The following is a 16,401-nucleotide window of genomic DNA, read 5'->3' as shown; positions in this document are numbered from 1 at the left end:
AGAGCGGCTGCTGGCTCCACACTACTGACCTCATGACCCACTCCAGCTCTTATGCGTGGCATACACAGAGTAAAAGATAAAGGTCAGTGGGCTTCCTTATTTTTAACACTGACAGTTCTTTAGCCTTCCAGTACTTAAATGTGGTTAGAGATGGGTAATTGTAAGAAATATTTTTTTAAACATTCTGGCCATTTTCATTCCTAGGCACCCTGATGGCATAGGGGGTTAGGAGTTGGACTGCCAACCACAAGTTCAGCAGTTTGAAACCATCAGCCGCTCTGCGGGAGAAAGACGAGGCTTTCTGCTCCCATTAAGAGCCAGTCTCAGAAACCTTCTGAGACAGCTCTACTCTGTCCTGCAGGGCTGTCATGAGGCAGACTTGACTTGCTGGCAGTGGGCTGGGTCTGAGTCAGTATCTAGATGTTATTTCCTGCCACTATTTGTGTCCTTTTAGAAAGGAAGCTAATACAAAAGAAGAAGAAATAGAGAAATGATCCCTCACACAACTTCTCTGCCTTCAACACAGTTCCCTGAAATGTAAGTGCACTTTCTTTACCGGTGGTGATGAGCTCCTCAGAAGAGGAAGCACAAGGTGCCTGATGCAGACCCCATTCTCACTTCATGGGTGGGGAGAGCCCAGAACACTCTACAATCCCCAGGGTCTTTAGCCATGCACCGTGTTTGTGCGCTGGCTCTGCCACTGCCCTCTGCCACTGCCCACTGCCAGCCTGTGCAGGGAAGCAGGGCTTACGGGAGCAGCACTATAAACACCCTGAATCGAGTGATTGGGAAACCACACCAGCGAACACATTTTGGATACTTTTTTTTTTTTTTAAGAAAGCCATCTGAGTGCAGTTCCTAAAAATGTTAAATGACATGTCATGCTTTACCTTTGGTAAATATCTCGCTTCTTATTGGCATCTAGAGCTGCTGCCGATTGGCCTTCAGAAAGCAAACCATCAACCTACAACAGACCATTGTAATGTTAAATATCAGATCACCTTAGAAAGTACAAGTTTAATTTTCTGTTTTCTCAATATTTGATACATGCTTGATTTCACTTGGGCTGTTCACCTAGAGTTTTAGTGTGACACCCATCACGTGGATTCTACCAATACCATCTACTACACCTGTGGGACCACTTACTTATCCTTTTCTCTGCCTAGCCACCAACCTACCTTATTTTCATGCACTTCAAAGTGAACTGCAGTCATCAATGTTTCCCCCAAAATATTCCTTGTTACACAATCGAATCTACACACAATAAAAGGTACAAATCAAAGTGTGTATTTTCTGTGTTTTGGCAACTGCAGACACCTGTGTAAGCCAAATGCCTTTCAAGACAGAGCAGTACCATCGCCCCAGCAAGTTCCTTCGGCCCCTGCTAGTAAGTCCTCATTCAATTGCTCCTGTTCTGATTTTCCCCCTGTGCTCACTTAAATCTGCCTGTTTTTAAACGTTGGATCAGTAGGATTCGAACATGGTGCAGTCACCTGTGAACTTTCACACAGCCTGTCTTCCAGGTCTGCCGACACCGCTGCGTGTGTCATCTCCACTTTCACATTGTGCTTTTCCCCACACAGAACACACACGCAACCTTGCCAAGAAGCACACAGACGGGCACATGCTTCTTTGAGGTCTACTCTACATACGTGTGGAAAAGCTGTAGAGGAAGGCCTCCAAAAGCTTAGGGAAATTGGTATGTTGGAATGGATCTATCAAGACATTCCCATAGACCCAAAAATGGGGTGTCCTGAGGACTTACCCTTCACCACAACCATAAGGAACGAGTTTGTGAAGTGGGCCCATCATCTCTGAAGACTCCTGTGACTGCTATTTTATGTGCATCAGGATTAACAGTGGGCACTGCCCTAAGTGAACTCTGACATTTGCCAACAATGGGGCTGATTGGTTCCCGTGGTGGTAGAGGGCAGGAGTCAGCACTGAATCAACAGAGACAGGTCGACGTGATTATCCTAATGGACAGCAAGGTTTCCGTAGTAATCAGAGCAACCAGTCTCGTGTGGCCTTATGACATTGGCTACTTAGCCACGGTGTCCCGAGGAGTGAGATACATGGGAAACCTACTAAATATTTACGTGATCGGTACAGGTGAAAGAGTGCTAGATCAGGTGAACAGCAGTTCAACTCAAATCACCAAAAAAGAGAATCACATTCCCTCAATCAATCACCAGACCTGAACCAGTTTACAGACCCACAACCCCTGGAACGAGGGGAAGGCCAGGTCCCTTGGAAGGAGGACCCTGCTACATCACTGAAGGTCTATACTGTTAGTCTTTCTTCTAGCCTTCCCCAAAGGGACCTGTGGCCTTTCACAAGATTGCCTGCTCACTGAGGGAAAGGAAATAAACTTTTCAGGGATTACTGGACACTGGCTCTGAACTGACACTAATTCCAGGAGACCCAAAATGTGTCAAAGGCCCACCAGTCAGTGAGCATATGGAGGTCAAGTTATCAATGGAGTTTTAGCTCAGGTATGCCTCAAATGGACCCCTGAACCCATCCTGTTGTTATTTCCCCAGTTCCAGAATGCATCATTGGAACAGACATCCTTAGTAACTGGCAGAACCCCCATATTGGATCCCTGAAATGTGGAATAGGGACTATCATGGTAGGAAAGGCCAAATAGACATCATTAGAACTTACATTGCCTAAGAAAATAGTAAACCAAAAGTAATACTGTGTTCTTGGAGGGACTGCAGAGATTAGTGCCACCATCAAAGACTTGAAGGATACAGGGGTGGTGATTTCTACAACATCCCCATTTACCTCACCTATCTGACCTGTAAAGAAAACAGATGGATCCTGGAGAATGACAGTGTTATTCATAAACTTAACCAGGTGGTGACTCCAATTGCAGCTGCTGTTCCTGATGTGATTTCATTGATTGAGCAAATTAATACTTCTCCTGGTACTTGGTATGCAACTACTGATCTGATCAATGCCTTCTTCTCAATACCAGTCTCGAAGGACCACCAGAAGCAGTTTGCCTTCAGCTGTCAGGGCCAACAATACACGTTCACAACTCTCCCCCAGGAGTACATCAACTCTTCCGTCCTGTGCCATAATTTAGTCCAAAGGGAACTTGATCACTGTCTTTTCCACAAAATGTCACACTAGTCCATTAAATTTATGACATTGTGCTGACTGGACCCACTAAGGAGGATGTATCAAAATCTCTAGATTCATTGGTACATCTGTGTGCAAGAGGGTGGGAAATCAACCCAACAAAGACTCAGGCACTCTCCACATCAGTAAAATTTCTAGGAGTCCAGTGGAGTGGGGCATGTGGAGACATTCCTAGTAAAGCGAAGGATAAGCGATTTCATCTGCCCACATCCTCCAACAATTAAACAGGATGTACAACATCTAGTGGGCCTCTTTGGATTTTGGAGGCAACATATCCCTCATGTGGGTGTGCAACTCCAAACTATTTATCAAGGGACACGAAAAGTCTCCAATTCTGAGTGGGGCCCAGAACAAGAAATGGCTCTGCAACAGGTTCAGGCTGCCGTGCAAGCTGCCTTGCCACTGGGACCCTATGATCCAGCTGACCCGATGGTGCTAGAGCTGTCAGTCGTAGATAGAGATGCAGTGTAGAGTCTTTGGCAGGTCCCTATTGGTGAATCACAGTGTAGACCCTTGGGATTTTGGAGTAAAGTCATGCTATCCTCTGCAGACGACTTCCCTTTTGAAAAACAGCTGTTGGCCTGTTACTGGGCCTTAGTGGAGACTGAACACCTCACCATGAGCCACCAAGTCACCATGAGGCCTGAGCTGCCCATCATGAACTGGGTACTGTCTGACCCCCAGAGTCATAAAGTTGGACGTGCATAGCAACAGTCTATCGTTAAATGGAAGTGGTATATACGCGATCAGGCTAGAGCAGGACCTGAAGGTACAAGTAAGCTGCATGAAGAAGTGGCCCAAATGCTCAGTCTCCACTCCTGTCATAGTACCTTCCTTCTTCCAGTCTGCACCTATGGCCTCCTGGGGAGCTCCTTATGTCAAGTTGACTGAGGAACAGAAAATCCATGCTTGGTTTATGGATGGCTCTGCACAATACGCAGGTGCCACTTGTAAGTGGACAGCAGCAGCACTACAGCCCCTTTCTGGGATCTCCCTAAAGGACAGTGGTGAAGGGAAGTCCTCCCAATGGGCAGAGCTTGGAGCAGTGCGGCTGGCCATTCAGTTTGCCTGGAAGAAGAAACGACCTTGGCTGGATGGTCAGAGAATTGGAAGGAACATAATTGGAAAACTGGTGACAAGGAGATGTGGGGAAGAAGTATTTTAATAGACCTCTATGAATAGGCCAAGAAAGTAAAGCTAATTGTGTCTGATGTGACCACTCAACAACGGATTACCTCTGAAGAAGAGGGCTTTACCAATCAAGTGGATAAGATGACACGCGCTGTGGAGACTGGGCCTCCTCTTTCCTCTGCCACTCCAGTCATCGCCCAATGGGAACATGAACAAAGTGGACATGGTGGCAGGGATGGAGGTTATGCATGGGCACAGCAACATGGACTTCCACTCACCAAGGCTTCCTTGGCCATTGCCACTGCTGAGTGCCCCATCTGCCAGCAGCAGAAGCCAACACTGGGTCCAAGATATGGGACCATTTCTCAGGGAGATCAATCAGCAACCTGGTGGCAGGTTGATTACATAGGACCACTTCCATCATGGAGGGGACAGCAGCCTGTTCTTACTGGAATAGACACCTACTCTGGATATGGATTTGCCTTCCCTGCACGCGATGCTTCTGCCAAAACTACCATTCGTGAACTTACAGAATGCTTTATCCACTGACATGGCATCCCACATAGCATTGCTTCAGATCAAGGAACTCACTTCACAGCAAATGCAGTGTGGCAATGGGCCCATTCCCATGGAATCCAGTGGCCCTATCATGTTCCTCATCATCCTGAAGCTGCTGGCTTGATAGAACAATCAAATGGCCTCCTAAAGACACAATTACGGCACCAACTAGGTGGCAACAACTTGCAGGGCTGGGGCAATGTTCTCCAGGAGGCTGTATATGCTCTAAACCAGTGGCCAATATAAGTGCTGTCTCCAATAGCCAGGATTCATGGGTCTAGGAACCAAAAGGTGGAAACAAGAGCGGCCCCATTCACTACTGCTCCTAGTGATCCACTTGCAGCATTTTTGCTTCCTGTCCCAGCAACCTATGCTTTTCAGGGCTGTAGGGCCTGGTCCTGAAGGAACTCTCCCACCTGGAAGCACAGCACAGATTCCACTGAACTGGCAGCTGAGAATGCCCCTTGGACAATTGGGCTCCTCATGCCTTTGGATCAATAGGTCAGGAAGGGTGTCACAGTACTGAATGGTGTGACTGATCCTGATCACCAAGGAGAAATTGGACTGGTGCTACATAATGGAGGTAAAGAAGAGTATGTCTGGAATCCAGGAGATCCTGTAGGTCAAATCTTAGTGCTACCATGCCTTGTGATTAAAGTAAATGATAAACTACAGCAACCCAATCCTGACATGACGTCTAATGACTCAGACCCCTCAGGAATGAAGGTCTGAGTCACCCCCCAGGCAAAGAACCACGGTCAGCTGAGGTGTTGACCAAGGGCAAAGGTAAGACAAAATGGGTAGTTCTACCTATCAACTATGACGACGTGATCAATTGCAAAAGCAAGGTCTGTGATTGTATTTCTTCTTTATATGTGCTTATTGAATATCTCTCGTGTACAGCCCTGCCTCCCTAAGCTCCCTAGCTACTGACTTTTGCTGACCCATTCTGCTGTCTGTTGCCTGTGGGCAGACTCTACCTGCCTTGCCCAAGGGAAGACTGATGTTTGCTTCCTTGACCTTGGACCAGGCACTTATGGGAGTTGAAGGACTTCTAGTATATTATCTGTTCCACAAAAGTGAGTTGAACTGAGCCCTCTGTACTGCTTTAAGAACAAATTCGCTGTTGTATTCCTTCTCGCGGTATAAACCTATGTATCTAATCATAATGTCCTGGTTTTGTTTCTCTCTCGAGAACCCTGCCTAACACACTATGATATCACAGAGGTCCTCGTGAAACGTGGCACGTGGAGTACAGTGGGAGTTCCCCACTGATCACACAGGCACGGATGCTGAACTGCTCCAGGAACAGGCGGTATCACTAGCGCAGCTCCAGCGTGCTGACAAATAGCAAGGACTTGCCCAGTCAGTGAAAGCTTGGGCAGGGCATAATACAGAAGCAGAAATCTGTTTTCCTCTTTCTCACAAGCCACCTGAAGCTGCTGAAGCTGGTCTGGCCCTGGAGCTGAATCTCTTGTAACTCAAGGATAACTGGTTAGTTCTCTGAGCACCTGTACATCCTCGTGAGTTGCTGGCCTAAGAAATGCCTGGTCAGTAAATCTGGGCCAAGTGACAGAGAAGCCTCCAAGTTCTTCCTCAAAACCAAAGGGAAAAAGGCGTTCCGCTTCACGTCCCACCAGTAGCTCAAGCGAGCCATGAAGTTCCGTGCTGTGCAGATGGCTTCATACGCATGATGGGCCCACCACTACACCTGTCTTTTCTTCCTGCAGCTCTGAGAGGCTGATGCTCCAGCTGCTGAGACATTAGCCACTCAGATGTCCCGAGCACAGGAGGTCACCAGAAGGACAGAGCCTCTCAGGAGGCTGACCTATCAGAGGGCCTGCCGCCTTCCTGTGGAACAGCAGCTGAACATTGTAATAGCATAAGCAATAGTCTTTCCCGAGCCTGTGTGGGCTGGAGCCAGGAGACCCTTCCCCTCCAGGGCTGGCGGGTGGCCTTTTCTTGGATCAGTGAAAGTCTCGGCCAGCCCAGGTCTGCGACCACCTGCAGGAGTCTGGGATACCAGCCTGTGCGCTGAATACCCAACACTCCACCCAGCATGCTGGTCAGTAATGACAATTAGCTCTTGTACCACAATTAATACTGTCACACACTTTCAATCTGGTCTCAATTTTTTAAAGTGTTATTACACAGGGTACAGTAAACATTGGAAATGGAATGCTCCAACCGATGAGCATGGATATTTGCTCCATGTTGTCAAACTGCTTTCCTGAAATGCTGGACCCCAAGCGTCCACGTCAGCATGCCCGCCCCAGCACTGAGTACTGCGATTTCAAATCTTGGGTACATGTCCTTGCCATGACCGGATTCTCTTTGAAGGCCACTTTGCTCAGGCAGAGCAATATTTGTTTCTTCTTTCTCAGTTTACGTTTTCTGTTCCTTACAACATTGAGCCATCCCCCGGGCACGTACTTCCTTTGAACTAACGTGAAACACAAGGTGCCCTGGTGATGTAGCGGATTACACTTTGGGCTGCTGACTGCAATTGCAAGGTCAGAGGCTGAAGATGTGGCTGTCTGCTCCGGTATGGGGTTGCAGCCTCGGAAACCTACAGGCTCCGTTTCTCTCTAACCTCGAGGGTCCCTATGGCTGGACGGCAGTGAGGAATGTGAATAAAGCAATGACAGGATATTCGCGGGAGGCAGGTTAGGAAAGGGGGTGTCGTGGAGGTATGGGGCACAGAGTAGGGGTGGAAATGGTTATTGTGGAACGTGGAGATCTGGAGGCGGCAGGGGCGGCAGGGGTTGTTAGGACAGGCGGGAGGCCTCAGGCAGAGTTACGTTCATGATCAAGCTTTCGGGGAGTTTAGCCTGTGGTGGGGAGTCCCAGGGACTGGAACTGGATTTGGGCGGGGATTTGTTGGACTGGGGTGGGTCGGGGTGAGCAGAGCGCCGTCGAAGCCCCATTTTCAGCCCGCAGCCAGACCCCGGGCCGCCTCATCGCGCTGCGGAGCCCGAGCGTACCTGTTGCTTCAGCTCGCGGTTGCAGCGCTGCAGGGCCCGGAGGGGATCGCGCGGCCGCTTCGAGAGCATCCCGCTCAGCCAGCGAGGCCACGCTGGTGCGTCGGGGCGCCGGTCGCCAGGGCAACCAACGCAGCGGCGCCCTGCGTGACGCCATAGCCGCGCGCCCGCCTCCCGGCGCCGCCCCGCCCCGCCCGCCCGCGGGAAGCGCTTCTCTCGGCGGATCCCCTCCCGCCTCCAGCCACGTGCCCCACAATACAACAGTATTACCCGCTTCTGGATGCTCTGTTTGCCGTATTCAGCCCCGTGGTGTCAGTGGATTACGCATTGGGTTGCAAACTGCAAGGTCAGCCGTTCAAAACTACCGAGCTGCTCATCGGGAGCAAGGTGAGGTTTCTACTCCTGGAAAGAGCGACAGTCTCGGGAACCAGGTTGCTGTCAGGACTCAATGGCAGGGAGTTTGGTTTGGATTTTCTGATATTGGTCTGCTAACCTATCAGTAAGATAGCCTTTGAGCATCGTAAACGCCCTTTAACTCTAAGGATGGTTCCTCACAAAGCCTTCCAGGAGAATGTGGTTCCGGTGCATACACCCAGCAGGTGAGCGTTGCCATTCGGCATTCTGCTGACGTTCTCTTTCTCTCTAGCCATGCACCTTCTCTCTTAAGGCCTGGGAGGACAATACTTATTCTCTTCTCCCACAGCAAGTCTGTGCGGAACTTAGATATTTCACATGGATTCATCAGCGGCCCCTGAATTGACGCAGGCTCCCCATGTGTGCCAGGCAATTGTGCTCGGTGAGGTTTCCAGAGGCTCATGTCAGCAGTGGATTGGCAGGCCTTTCTCCCAAGGCACACCCGTCTTCCTGCCAGCAGAATATGTTCACCGTTTCCACCACCCAAGACCTTGACTCTTACTTGGGAGGTTCTAATGACATTTCCCCAAGTGAAACTGCATCTCATTCCCAAACTCTACTATCCAAAGATTACATTTGAATAAGCCTGATATCTGAGCTCACCTTCCAATGATGAGCCGCATGAACATAAATGGATGTGGAGGGTATCTGTTGATCATACGGGGCCGGTTGCCTTGCTCCCTACAAGATGCATTACATACAGTGTCTGGCTTACTGAAGGCTCGCAGGGAAATGATCCTCATGCATCAGCACCCAGATTTAGAAACATAAACAGCACCTTACTAGTCGTCCCCTCTCCAGCCCCCTACCACCTCATCACCTACGAAGACTAACACTCCTGTAACTTCTAACAGCTACATTTTGTTTTTCCTAATTTGGGGACTGTATCATGAGACTAGGCATTGTATACTCATGCCTTCAATCACCATCAGGCAGGAGTTATAGCAGGTGGTTGCAGTTTATCCGTGTGACACACCTTAATGTGGTCACTCTTTCTATTCTTGCTGTGCATCAGGGTCACTCAGGGTGATGGCTTGTGTCAACTAGACCCTCCTGGGTGAGGGTAGAGGTGAAGCCCAACCTAACAGGTGGCAGCCTGATGATACCTCCTAGGGGCTATACCTTTTGTATGAGAAAGCCCCTAAGAGGCGAGCGCTCCTGCCCCTGGACCCTCTATCTTGCACCTGGTTCATCACCTGCCCATCCCAGCAACCCTCTGAAGATGGCAGCCATTGGATTGACATCGGCACCCACCAAGCTGTGGACCTAATGCTTTGCCATCTTGCTTCCTAGGGGTCAGCTTCCACAGCTGAATAAGTCAGGGGGAAGCCTCTGACTTGCAGCTGACCTATAAACTGGACTGGACTTATTTCTACGACGACGTAAGCCATGTCTTGATAGAAATCTTTCTATATAGGCATACGTATATACATGTCACTGGATTCGCTCTAGAGGACCCCCACACATCCAGTTTACGCACTGCCTTTGAGTCGAGGCTATGCATACGGCTTCTTCCGCCAAGGTGGGGAAGAGAGCCCTTCTCTGTTGGACGTTGAATAATGAAGCCCATAGAAGAATGGACGCATTTGGATTGCACTGCTGGGCAAGAACAGTGAAAGTGCCATGGACTGCTGGAGGGACAAACCACTCTGTAGGGGACGACGTAAGGCCAGCGTGCTCCTTAAAGGCACGGATGGCGAGACATCATCTCACAGACTTTGGACATGTCAGGAGAGACCAGTCTCTGGAGAAGGGCATCATGTTTGGTAAAGTGGAAGGGTGGTGAAAAAGAGGAGTCCCTCAAGGAGGTGGAGGGGCACTAGCTGCATCACTGGCCCAGGCATAGGAATGCTTGTGAGAATGACACAGGACTGCAGACTCGCTGTCGTGCACAGGATCACCACGGGTCAGGGCTGACTCGATGGCACCTACCAACGTTGTCAATGCCGACTCATAGCGACCTTGCCAGGCAGGACTGAACTGTCCCTGTGGGTTTCTGAGATGGCAGCTCTTTACAGGAGTAGAAAGCCCTTTCTCCCGTGGAGCAGCACAACACACAACCACTCCCTCACACCCAGTTTAGGCCATTATAACGCTGCCCCTAACATTCTGGCACATGTCTTGGTGAGCAAAGCTGGGTCACAGGGCATGTTTATTTTCAGCTTCGTAAGCTATTGCTTAGTTTCCCCAAAGTGATTAGATTGACATTTACCGGCCGGCAGCACATGAGTTTTGTTCCTCATATTCATTTGTGAGTATTGTTTAGCAGTGGAATCCATTTTTCCCTCCCTTCTTCCCCTGCCCTCCAAACCATCAAATCTTTCTATGGGTACGCAAGCTTCTAATCTTGATTTCCTTAAAGGTGGCATCATACACATTTCCTTGTGATTAATTTCAGTCAGCATCATGAGGTGCTGGACATTTTTCATCATTCTTCTCCAACAACGTGCAGGACTGCCTTCTTCATGTTCTTGCTAACATTTGAGATTGCCCATCTCACTGTAGCTCACGGCTGTATTTCGAGTTCATTTCACCGGCTGCTATGCTGGCGAAAGCCTGGGGCTTTATACTTGTGTAAAATGTTACCCACGGGGGCATTTCTACCTTGTCCTATTGCGTTGGCATTGACTCTGGCAGAGAGTTGGCTTGTTTTGGGGGCCTTGGGGTCCATATGGCTCGTGTTATTAAGAGTTAAAGTCAGGACACATTTCCCTGTTAAATGCTTATGACAACAAACAGGAATGGCGAGTGCTCTGAAATAGGTAAGGGACCCTGGTGGCACCTTGGTCCACAGAAGGGCGCTAACCACAACGACGGCAGCCCACCCTGGCTCAGAACCCTAACTTCTCTGATCTGTTACAGGGTTGCTCTGAGCAGGAACTGAGTCCAAGGCCGGGGGTGCGGTTCTTGTTTGGCTACCATTTTTTAATGGACGGAAGAATAAAGCAAGACCGTAGAGGCGTCAACTTGGAAAGGGATCAGGGCATTTTCTCTTCTGAGAGAAAAGCAAATGAAACAGAGGACAGAAACCAATGGTTTTCAAAAACCTCAGCTGAGCATCACAGTCACCTGGGCAACCTCAAAAGCGCTAATGCCCAAGGCAGACCCTAACTTAGATAAACCAAAATTCTTGGGAGTAGGATGCAGGGGCTGGTGATTTTTAAAGCTCTATAAGGGTTTCTGATGTCCAGCCCCATGGAAAAACATTGCTGTAGACAAAGCTATGTATACATGTGGACCTAAAGGAATGCCTTCCTGATGGCCTTAATCTTCTCAAATAGCTGATATTGATCTAAGAAAGTTTGTTCACAAATTCAAATATGGAAAGACACTGCTGAGAAACAAGACAGGTACAGTTACCTTAGAATTAACTCATTTATAGTAGGCCGAGCGAGGAACATGAAGTGTCTGCCTATGCTGCTTGGTGGCCCAAAAGGAGGGCAATGACGGTGGTGACAAGTAAAAGGATAGCAGGGATGCTAAGCTGACCAGGGAGTCCAGGGTGACTGGTGGGGTGAACTGGAGGGTGGGACAGCCAGTGGCCTGCAGAGTAGGAAATATGGAAAATGGAAGTTGTCCTCAGAGCAGGTTTCCCCTCTGAGACTAAAGAAGCCAAATTCAATGTGACAGTGAGCTCTGGGCCTGTAGCAATAAGGTCTGGGGCTGGGCAGAAGTGATGTGGAATGGGGCAACAGGTGTGGGGAGCCCACAACCATGTGGGCCAGAAAAGGTGATGAGGCAGGCAGCTTTATGATCAACCAAGAGTGACAGGTGGGGGATATCTCTTTCAATGAGTCAAGAGTGTATCTTTTCCGCGGTATATGACTGACACGTGGCCTCTGGCACCCAACCAATAAGTGCCGATTTAGGCTCACCTGGAAACGCGCATCTCCACCTACGGCAGCATTCTTGAACGGAAAACCAAATGCATTTCAACAGAGCAAGGGGCAGAAGGCTAGAGGAGAAACAGCTAAGTGCTAATGGAATCGCTCAAGTCAATGGGACCACTCATCACAGAGCAGACACACCGGTACAACACAACGGCAGCAGGCAGAAGGAAAGATGGAGTGGGATGGAGTGGCCAAAAACCACATAAAGGACATAGCCAAGACTTGGGGGTGTGCAGCACAGGCCCAGAAGAACGGGATGACAAAAACATGGAAGTGAGACAAGAGTGGGGGTGGGGCTGTCAAGGTGCTGCAGAGAATTAGCAGAAAAGAAAAAATAACATTGGAAAGGCCAGCTTCATCAGGAAGGTAGAGGGGTACCGGCACAGGCCCAAACAGGCAGAAGTACAACACATCACAAGCCAGGGGCTTAGCCTGACACATTTCAACTTTCTGGGTGTAGCATGTGCCTCAAGAAACGTGCCTCATCTGAAAGTTCCTCAACTGCGCCTCAGTGTAGGATGGTGACTGGGAGGCTCCAGCAAACTATAGCCCAGAGGGGATGGAGCTCTGCGAGCCAACATGCCAGTCCATGGGGGCTGCATTCCCACAGGAAAGTGGAAATAGGGCAGAAGGGCCACAATGAAATGGAAAAGAGAGAGAGCCTTGTGTGGAAGCATCATTTCTGGATGCTCTGATGGTCACAAGGAACTGTTAAAATTTAGGGAGACCTCAATTTCCCACCCATTTCCCTATCAGTTACAATGCTCTACAAAGCATCCTGCTAACAAAATGAGCAGGGGACTTGGTCAGGCACTCTTGAAGCTTAGATACGGTTAGTATTTGTCACTAAGTTCTTTTCAAGAGGGCTTTCCCACCCTATGCATATATTTCATAAAGATTTTTGCCCATAAAAACTCATCCCAGAGGCCACTTGTGCTTTGTTTGTATTGAGAAAGCATATGTTTCCATAAGAAAGAATGTATCTGCTCAAAACACCAATATGCTAGCTTTGAGGAAGCAGTTCTTCACCCCACTAAGCCTGCTACATCTTTCTCCTATGGCGGGGCTGGTAGGTTCGAACCACTGACCTGGGTGCGAGCTGAGCACTTGAACGGCGGTGCCACCAGGCTCCACTGATCCAGTAAGTGGCAAGGCAAACAAGAAAACTCCATACTCCTCGCCCTCTTGTAAAAAGGGTCTAAGATGTTTACATTTTTTATTTTATTCTAAAAATAAAATTGCTTCATAAAGTGCAAGAAGGAAGTGTTTCTTTCCAGCGTACTATATCCATGTTTGACATGCTGTTGGAAACAAACAGACAAAACAAAAAAAAAAGGTTAGAAACACACAACTGCCAACCTCAACTTGATGTACTCTGGAATGCAAATAGGCCCTAAAAGATCCTATGTTACTAATAAGAAAGCCAAGGCCCTGCGTGTTGTGATCCACAGCCTGGTTGGAAACGCTAAGACGACAGACAGGTTCCCGACCTGCAAGCCACTGCTCCTTCCATTTCACCAGGCTGTCGGTAATGTTCAGATGGAAAAGGGCAAAATACGCGTCCAAATGCACACTATCGTGCGACACAGCATGTCATCAACAAGAGTGGCCGAGAGGACAAGGTATGCCAATGGCAGGTGCACACCCCACCACCAGGACGTACTCTGAAGTTGAAGGTTGCCAGTGACACTTAGCACGTGGTTCCAACTCACAGGAACCCGCCGAAAGAAATACTGCCCGTCGAGCACCTTTAAAGGGGCGGGCAGCGAACAGCAGCCCAGGGCAAGTTATTAAGGGAAAGAAAACGTCTGGCTTTTTCTGGTGTCCGCGGGGGCATGCCACCTTTGCATCTGAGCCTCCTGCCCACACGTCCGCCCGGCCCCCAGTTCCAGCACGCGTACCGTCCAGGGCCGCTCGGCGGGGAGCCCGCAGGGCGCGCGGGGAGCCGGGTCGGGGGCGCCAGGCCACAGCACCGCGCGGGGGATGGAACGGGGCCCGGGGGGCTGGCGGCCACGCGTCTCAGGCCAGGTCCAGCTTCTTCTGCGTCACCGCCAGCTTGTCCTGCAGCCTCTTCTTCCTCCAGTCCAAGTAGCGCCGCCGGAGCCGGTTCGCTTGCCAGCCCACGAGTATTCCGGAAGCAAAGGCTACGAGCACCGAGAACTGCAGCGTGCGCTCCGACACGTCCGCCATCGCGGTCGTTCAAGGAGGCGGCCGGCCTACGGCGAGGGCGCAGGGTCAAACGACGCGGCGCGTTAGGGGGCGGGGCGGGCGAGGTCGGGGGCGGGGCGAGGGGTAGAGCAGCCAATCACAGGGGTCCTGCGGGGCGGGCTCAGAAGCCACGCTGCTCGGTCCTACTCTGCCGTTACGTATGGTTTGACATTAATCGGGCATTTCGCGGTGTGATTAGCTGAATTGGGTGGTTTGTCTTCCCACACGGTCGTTATCTCTTTGTGAGCAAGCCCCGGATCTCTTGCGTTGTCTCTCAGCAATAATCAAGTCACATGTATAACTTTACGTTTTCTGGGAGCCAAATTAAAATAAACAAATCAATAAATAATAAACCCTACGGCCATCCAGTCAATTCGGACTCATAAAATCCCAGGGCTTCTGAAGCTCTGCCGTACAGAGGGTGTAATAATAATACTAAAAATAAAATACACGGGTGGAAATAGTTTAAGACATTTTCACCCATTATATACATACAAACATATGTCCAAAGTGCACTTTAAAAAGTATTAATGCGATTTAACTTTTTTTCCCTCATGCTATGGTGTCAGTGCTGACTCACAGTGACTTTTATTGGACAGAGTAGAACTGCCCCTGTGGGCTAGGAGACCCTCACTGTTTATGGGAATAGAGAGCCCCGTCTTCCTCCTGCAGCCGCCAACTGTCTCCCTGGCAGCGAGTTGATTCAAACTTATAGCGACCCAGTAGGACAGGGTAGGGCTGCCCTTGTGAGATCCCCATACTGGAAGTCTCTATGGGGGTAGAAAGCAGCCGATGGTCTCCGACTGCTGATCTTTTTTGTTTGTTTTAACCCTTTTACTGGGGGCTCAATATATCATATATCAATTGTATGAAGCACATTTGTACGTATGTTGCCATCATCATTTTCTAAACATTTACTTTCTATTTGAGCCCTCGGTGTCAGCTCCTCTTTTTTCCCTCCCTCCCCCGCTCCCCCCTCATCGTCCCTTGATAAATTAAAATTATTATTGTTTTCATACCTTTTATTCTTCTGTTTTGATAACTTATACCAACAGTTGTCTCCCTTCACCCACATTTATGTTGCTCATCCCCCTGGGGTGGGGATTATGCAGTGATCATTGCAATTGGTTGCCTCTTCCTCTCCTCCTCCCCCTACCATCCCCCTCCCCTCCTGGTATCACATTTCTGCTTCTGAGGGGTTTATCTGACTGACCTGGAGTCCATTTGTCATGAGCTCATATCTGTAACAGTGTACATGCACTGGTCTAGCAAGAACTGAAAGCCAGGATCGTGGGGGTGATGAAACCTCAAAGAACCAGGGAAAGAGTGTGTGTTTTATACTGTACCCTGGTTAATTCATCTTTTCTTGTGATCCTCTGTGAGGTGAAATCCCATTGTCTACAGATAGGTTTGGGGTCTCTGCTCCAACCCCTCTGGTTCTCAACTGTATGGGTTTTTCTTGTTGTTTTGGATCTTCTGCTGCCTGTTAACTGATTCTGTCCACACCTCATGATCGCACAGGCTGGTGTGCTTCTTCCTTATGGCTTGTTGCTTCTGAGCTAGATGGCCATTTGTTTACCTTCAAGCCTTTAAGACCCCAGACACTATATCTTTTGATAGCTGAGCATCATCAGCTTTCTTCATATTTGTTGTACACCCATTTTGTCTTCAGCAATAGTGTCAGAAGGGTGAGCATACTAGAATTCCAGGTTGTTAGAACAAAGTGCTTTTGTGTTGAGGGAGGACTTGAGCAGAGGCCCAAAGACCGTCCACTTCCTTAATGTATTGCCATATAAATATATGTACATAGCCAATACCTCTATTCTTTTTCTTTTGTTTTATAAATTATTTTATTGGGGGTGCGTGCTCTTACAGCTCTTATAATAATCCATACATCACTTGTATCAAGCACATGTGTACATATGTTACCATCATCATTTTCCAAACATTTTCTTTCTACTTTTTAAAAAGCATTTTATTGGGGGCTTGTACAACTCTTATCACAATCCATCCATCCATTCATGTGTCAAACACATTTGTACATTTGTTGCCATCATCATTTTCAAAAC

At 48.9% G+C, this 16,401-nt stretch overlaps 2 protein-coding genes across 3 annotated transcripts in view; both read right to left on the bottom strand.

Annotated features, from left to right (window-relative positions):
• NPHP1 (nephrocystin 1) overlaps positions 1-7,945 on the bottom strand; it is a 62,415-nt gene extending 54,470 nt beyond the window's left edge. For both annotated transcript variants that reach the window (XM_075563147.1, XM_075563149.1), the window contains exons 1-2: positions 7,824-7,945; positions 891-964 (exon numbers count right to left, since the gene is read on the bottom strand). In XM_075563147.1, the coding sequence (XP_075419262.1) occupies positions 891-964; positions 7,824-7,892 (143 nt within the window). In that variant the 5' untranslated portion in view covers positions 7,893-7,945. The remainder of the gene's footprint in view (positions 1-890; positions 965-7,823) is intronic.
• Positions 7,946-13,309: 5,364 nt separating this feature from the next.
• MTLN (mitoregulin) lies at positions 13,310-14,334 on the bottom strand. Its single transcript, XM_075562549.1, has 2 exons — positions 14,026-14,334; positions 13,310-13,425 (listed from the first exon to the last, which is right to left on the bottom strand). The coding sequence occupies exon 1, from the start codon at positions 14,312-14,314 to the stop codon at positions 14,144-14,146; it is 171 nt and encodes a 56-aa protein (XP_075418664.1). The 5' UTR covers positions 14,315-14,334; the 3' UTR covers positions 13,310-13,425; positions 14,026-14,143.
• Positions 14,335-16,401: the final 2,067 nt, after the last annotated feature.

The sequence above is a fragment of the Tenrec ecaudatus genome, chromosome 11 (genome assembly GCF_050624435.1).
Source record: "Tenrec ecaudatus isolate mTenEca1 chromosome 11, mTenEca1.hap1, whole genome shotgun sequence".
NCBI classification, from domain to species: domain Eukaryota; kingdom Metazoa; phylum Chordata; class Mammalia; order Afrosoricida; family Tenrecidae; genus Tenrec; species Tenrec ecaudatus.
This window is presented reverse-complemented; position numbering and strand designations above follow the sequence as displayed.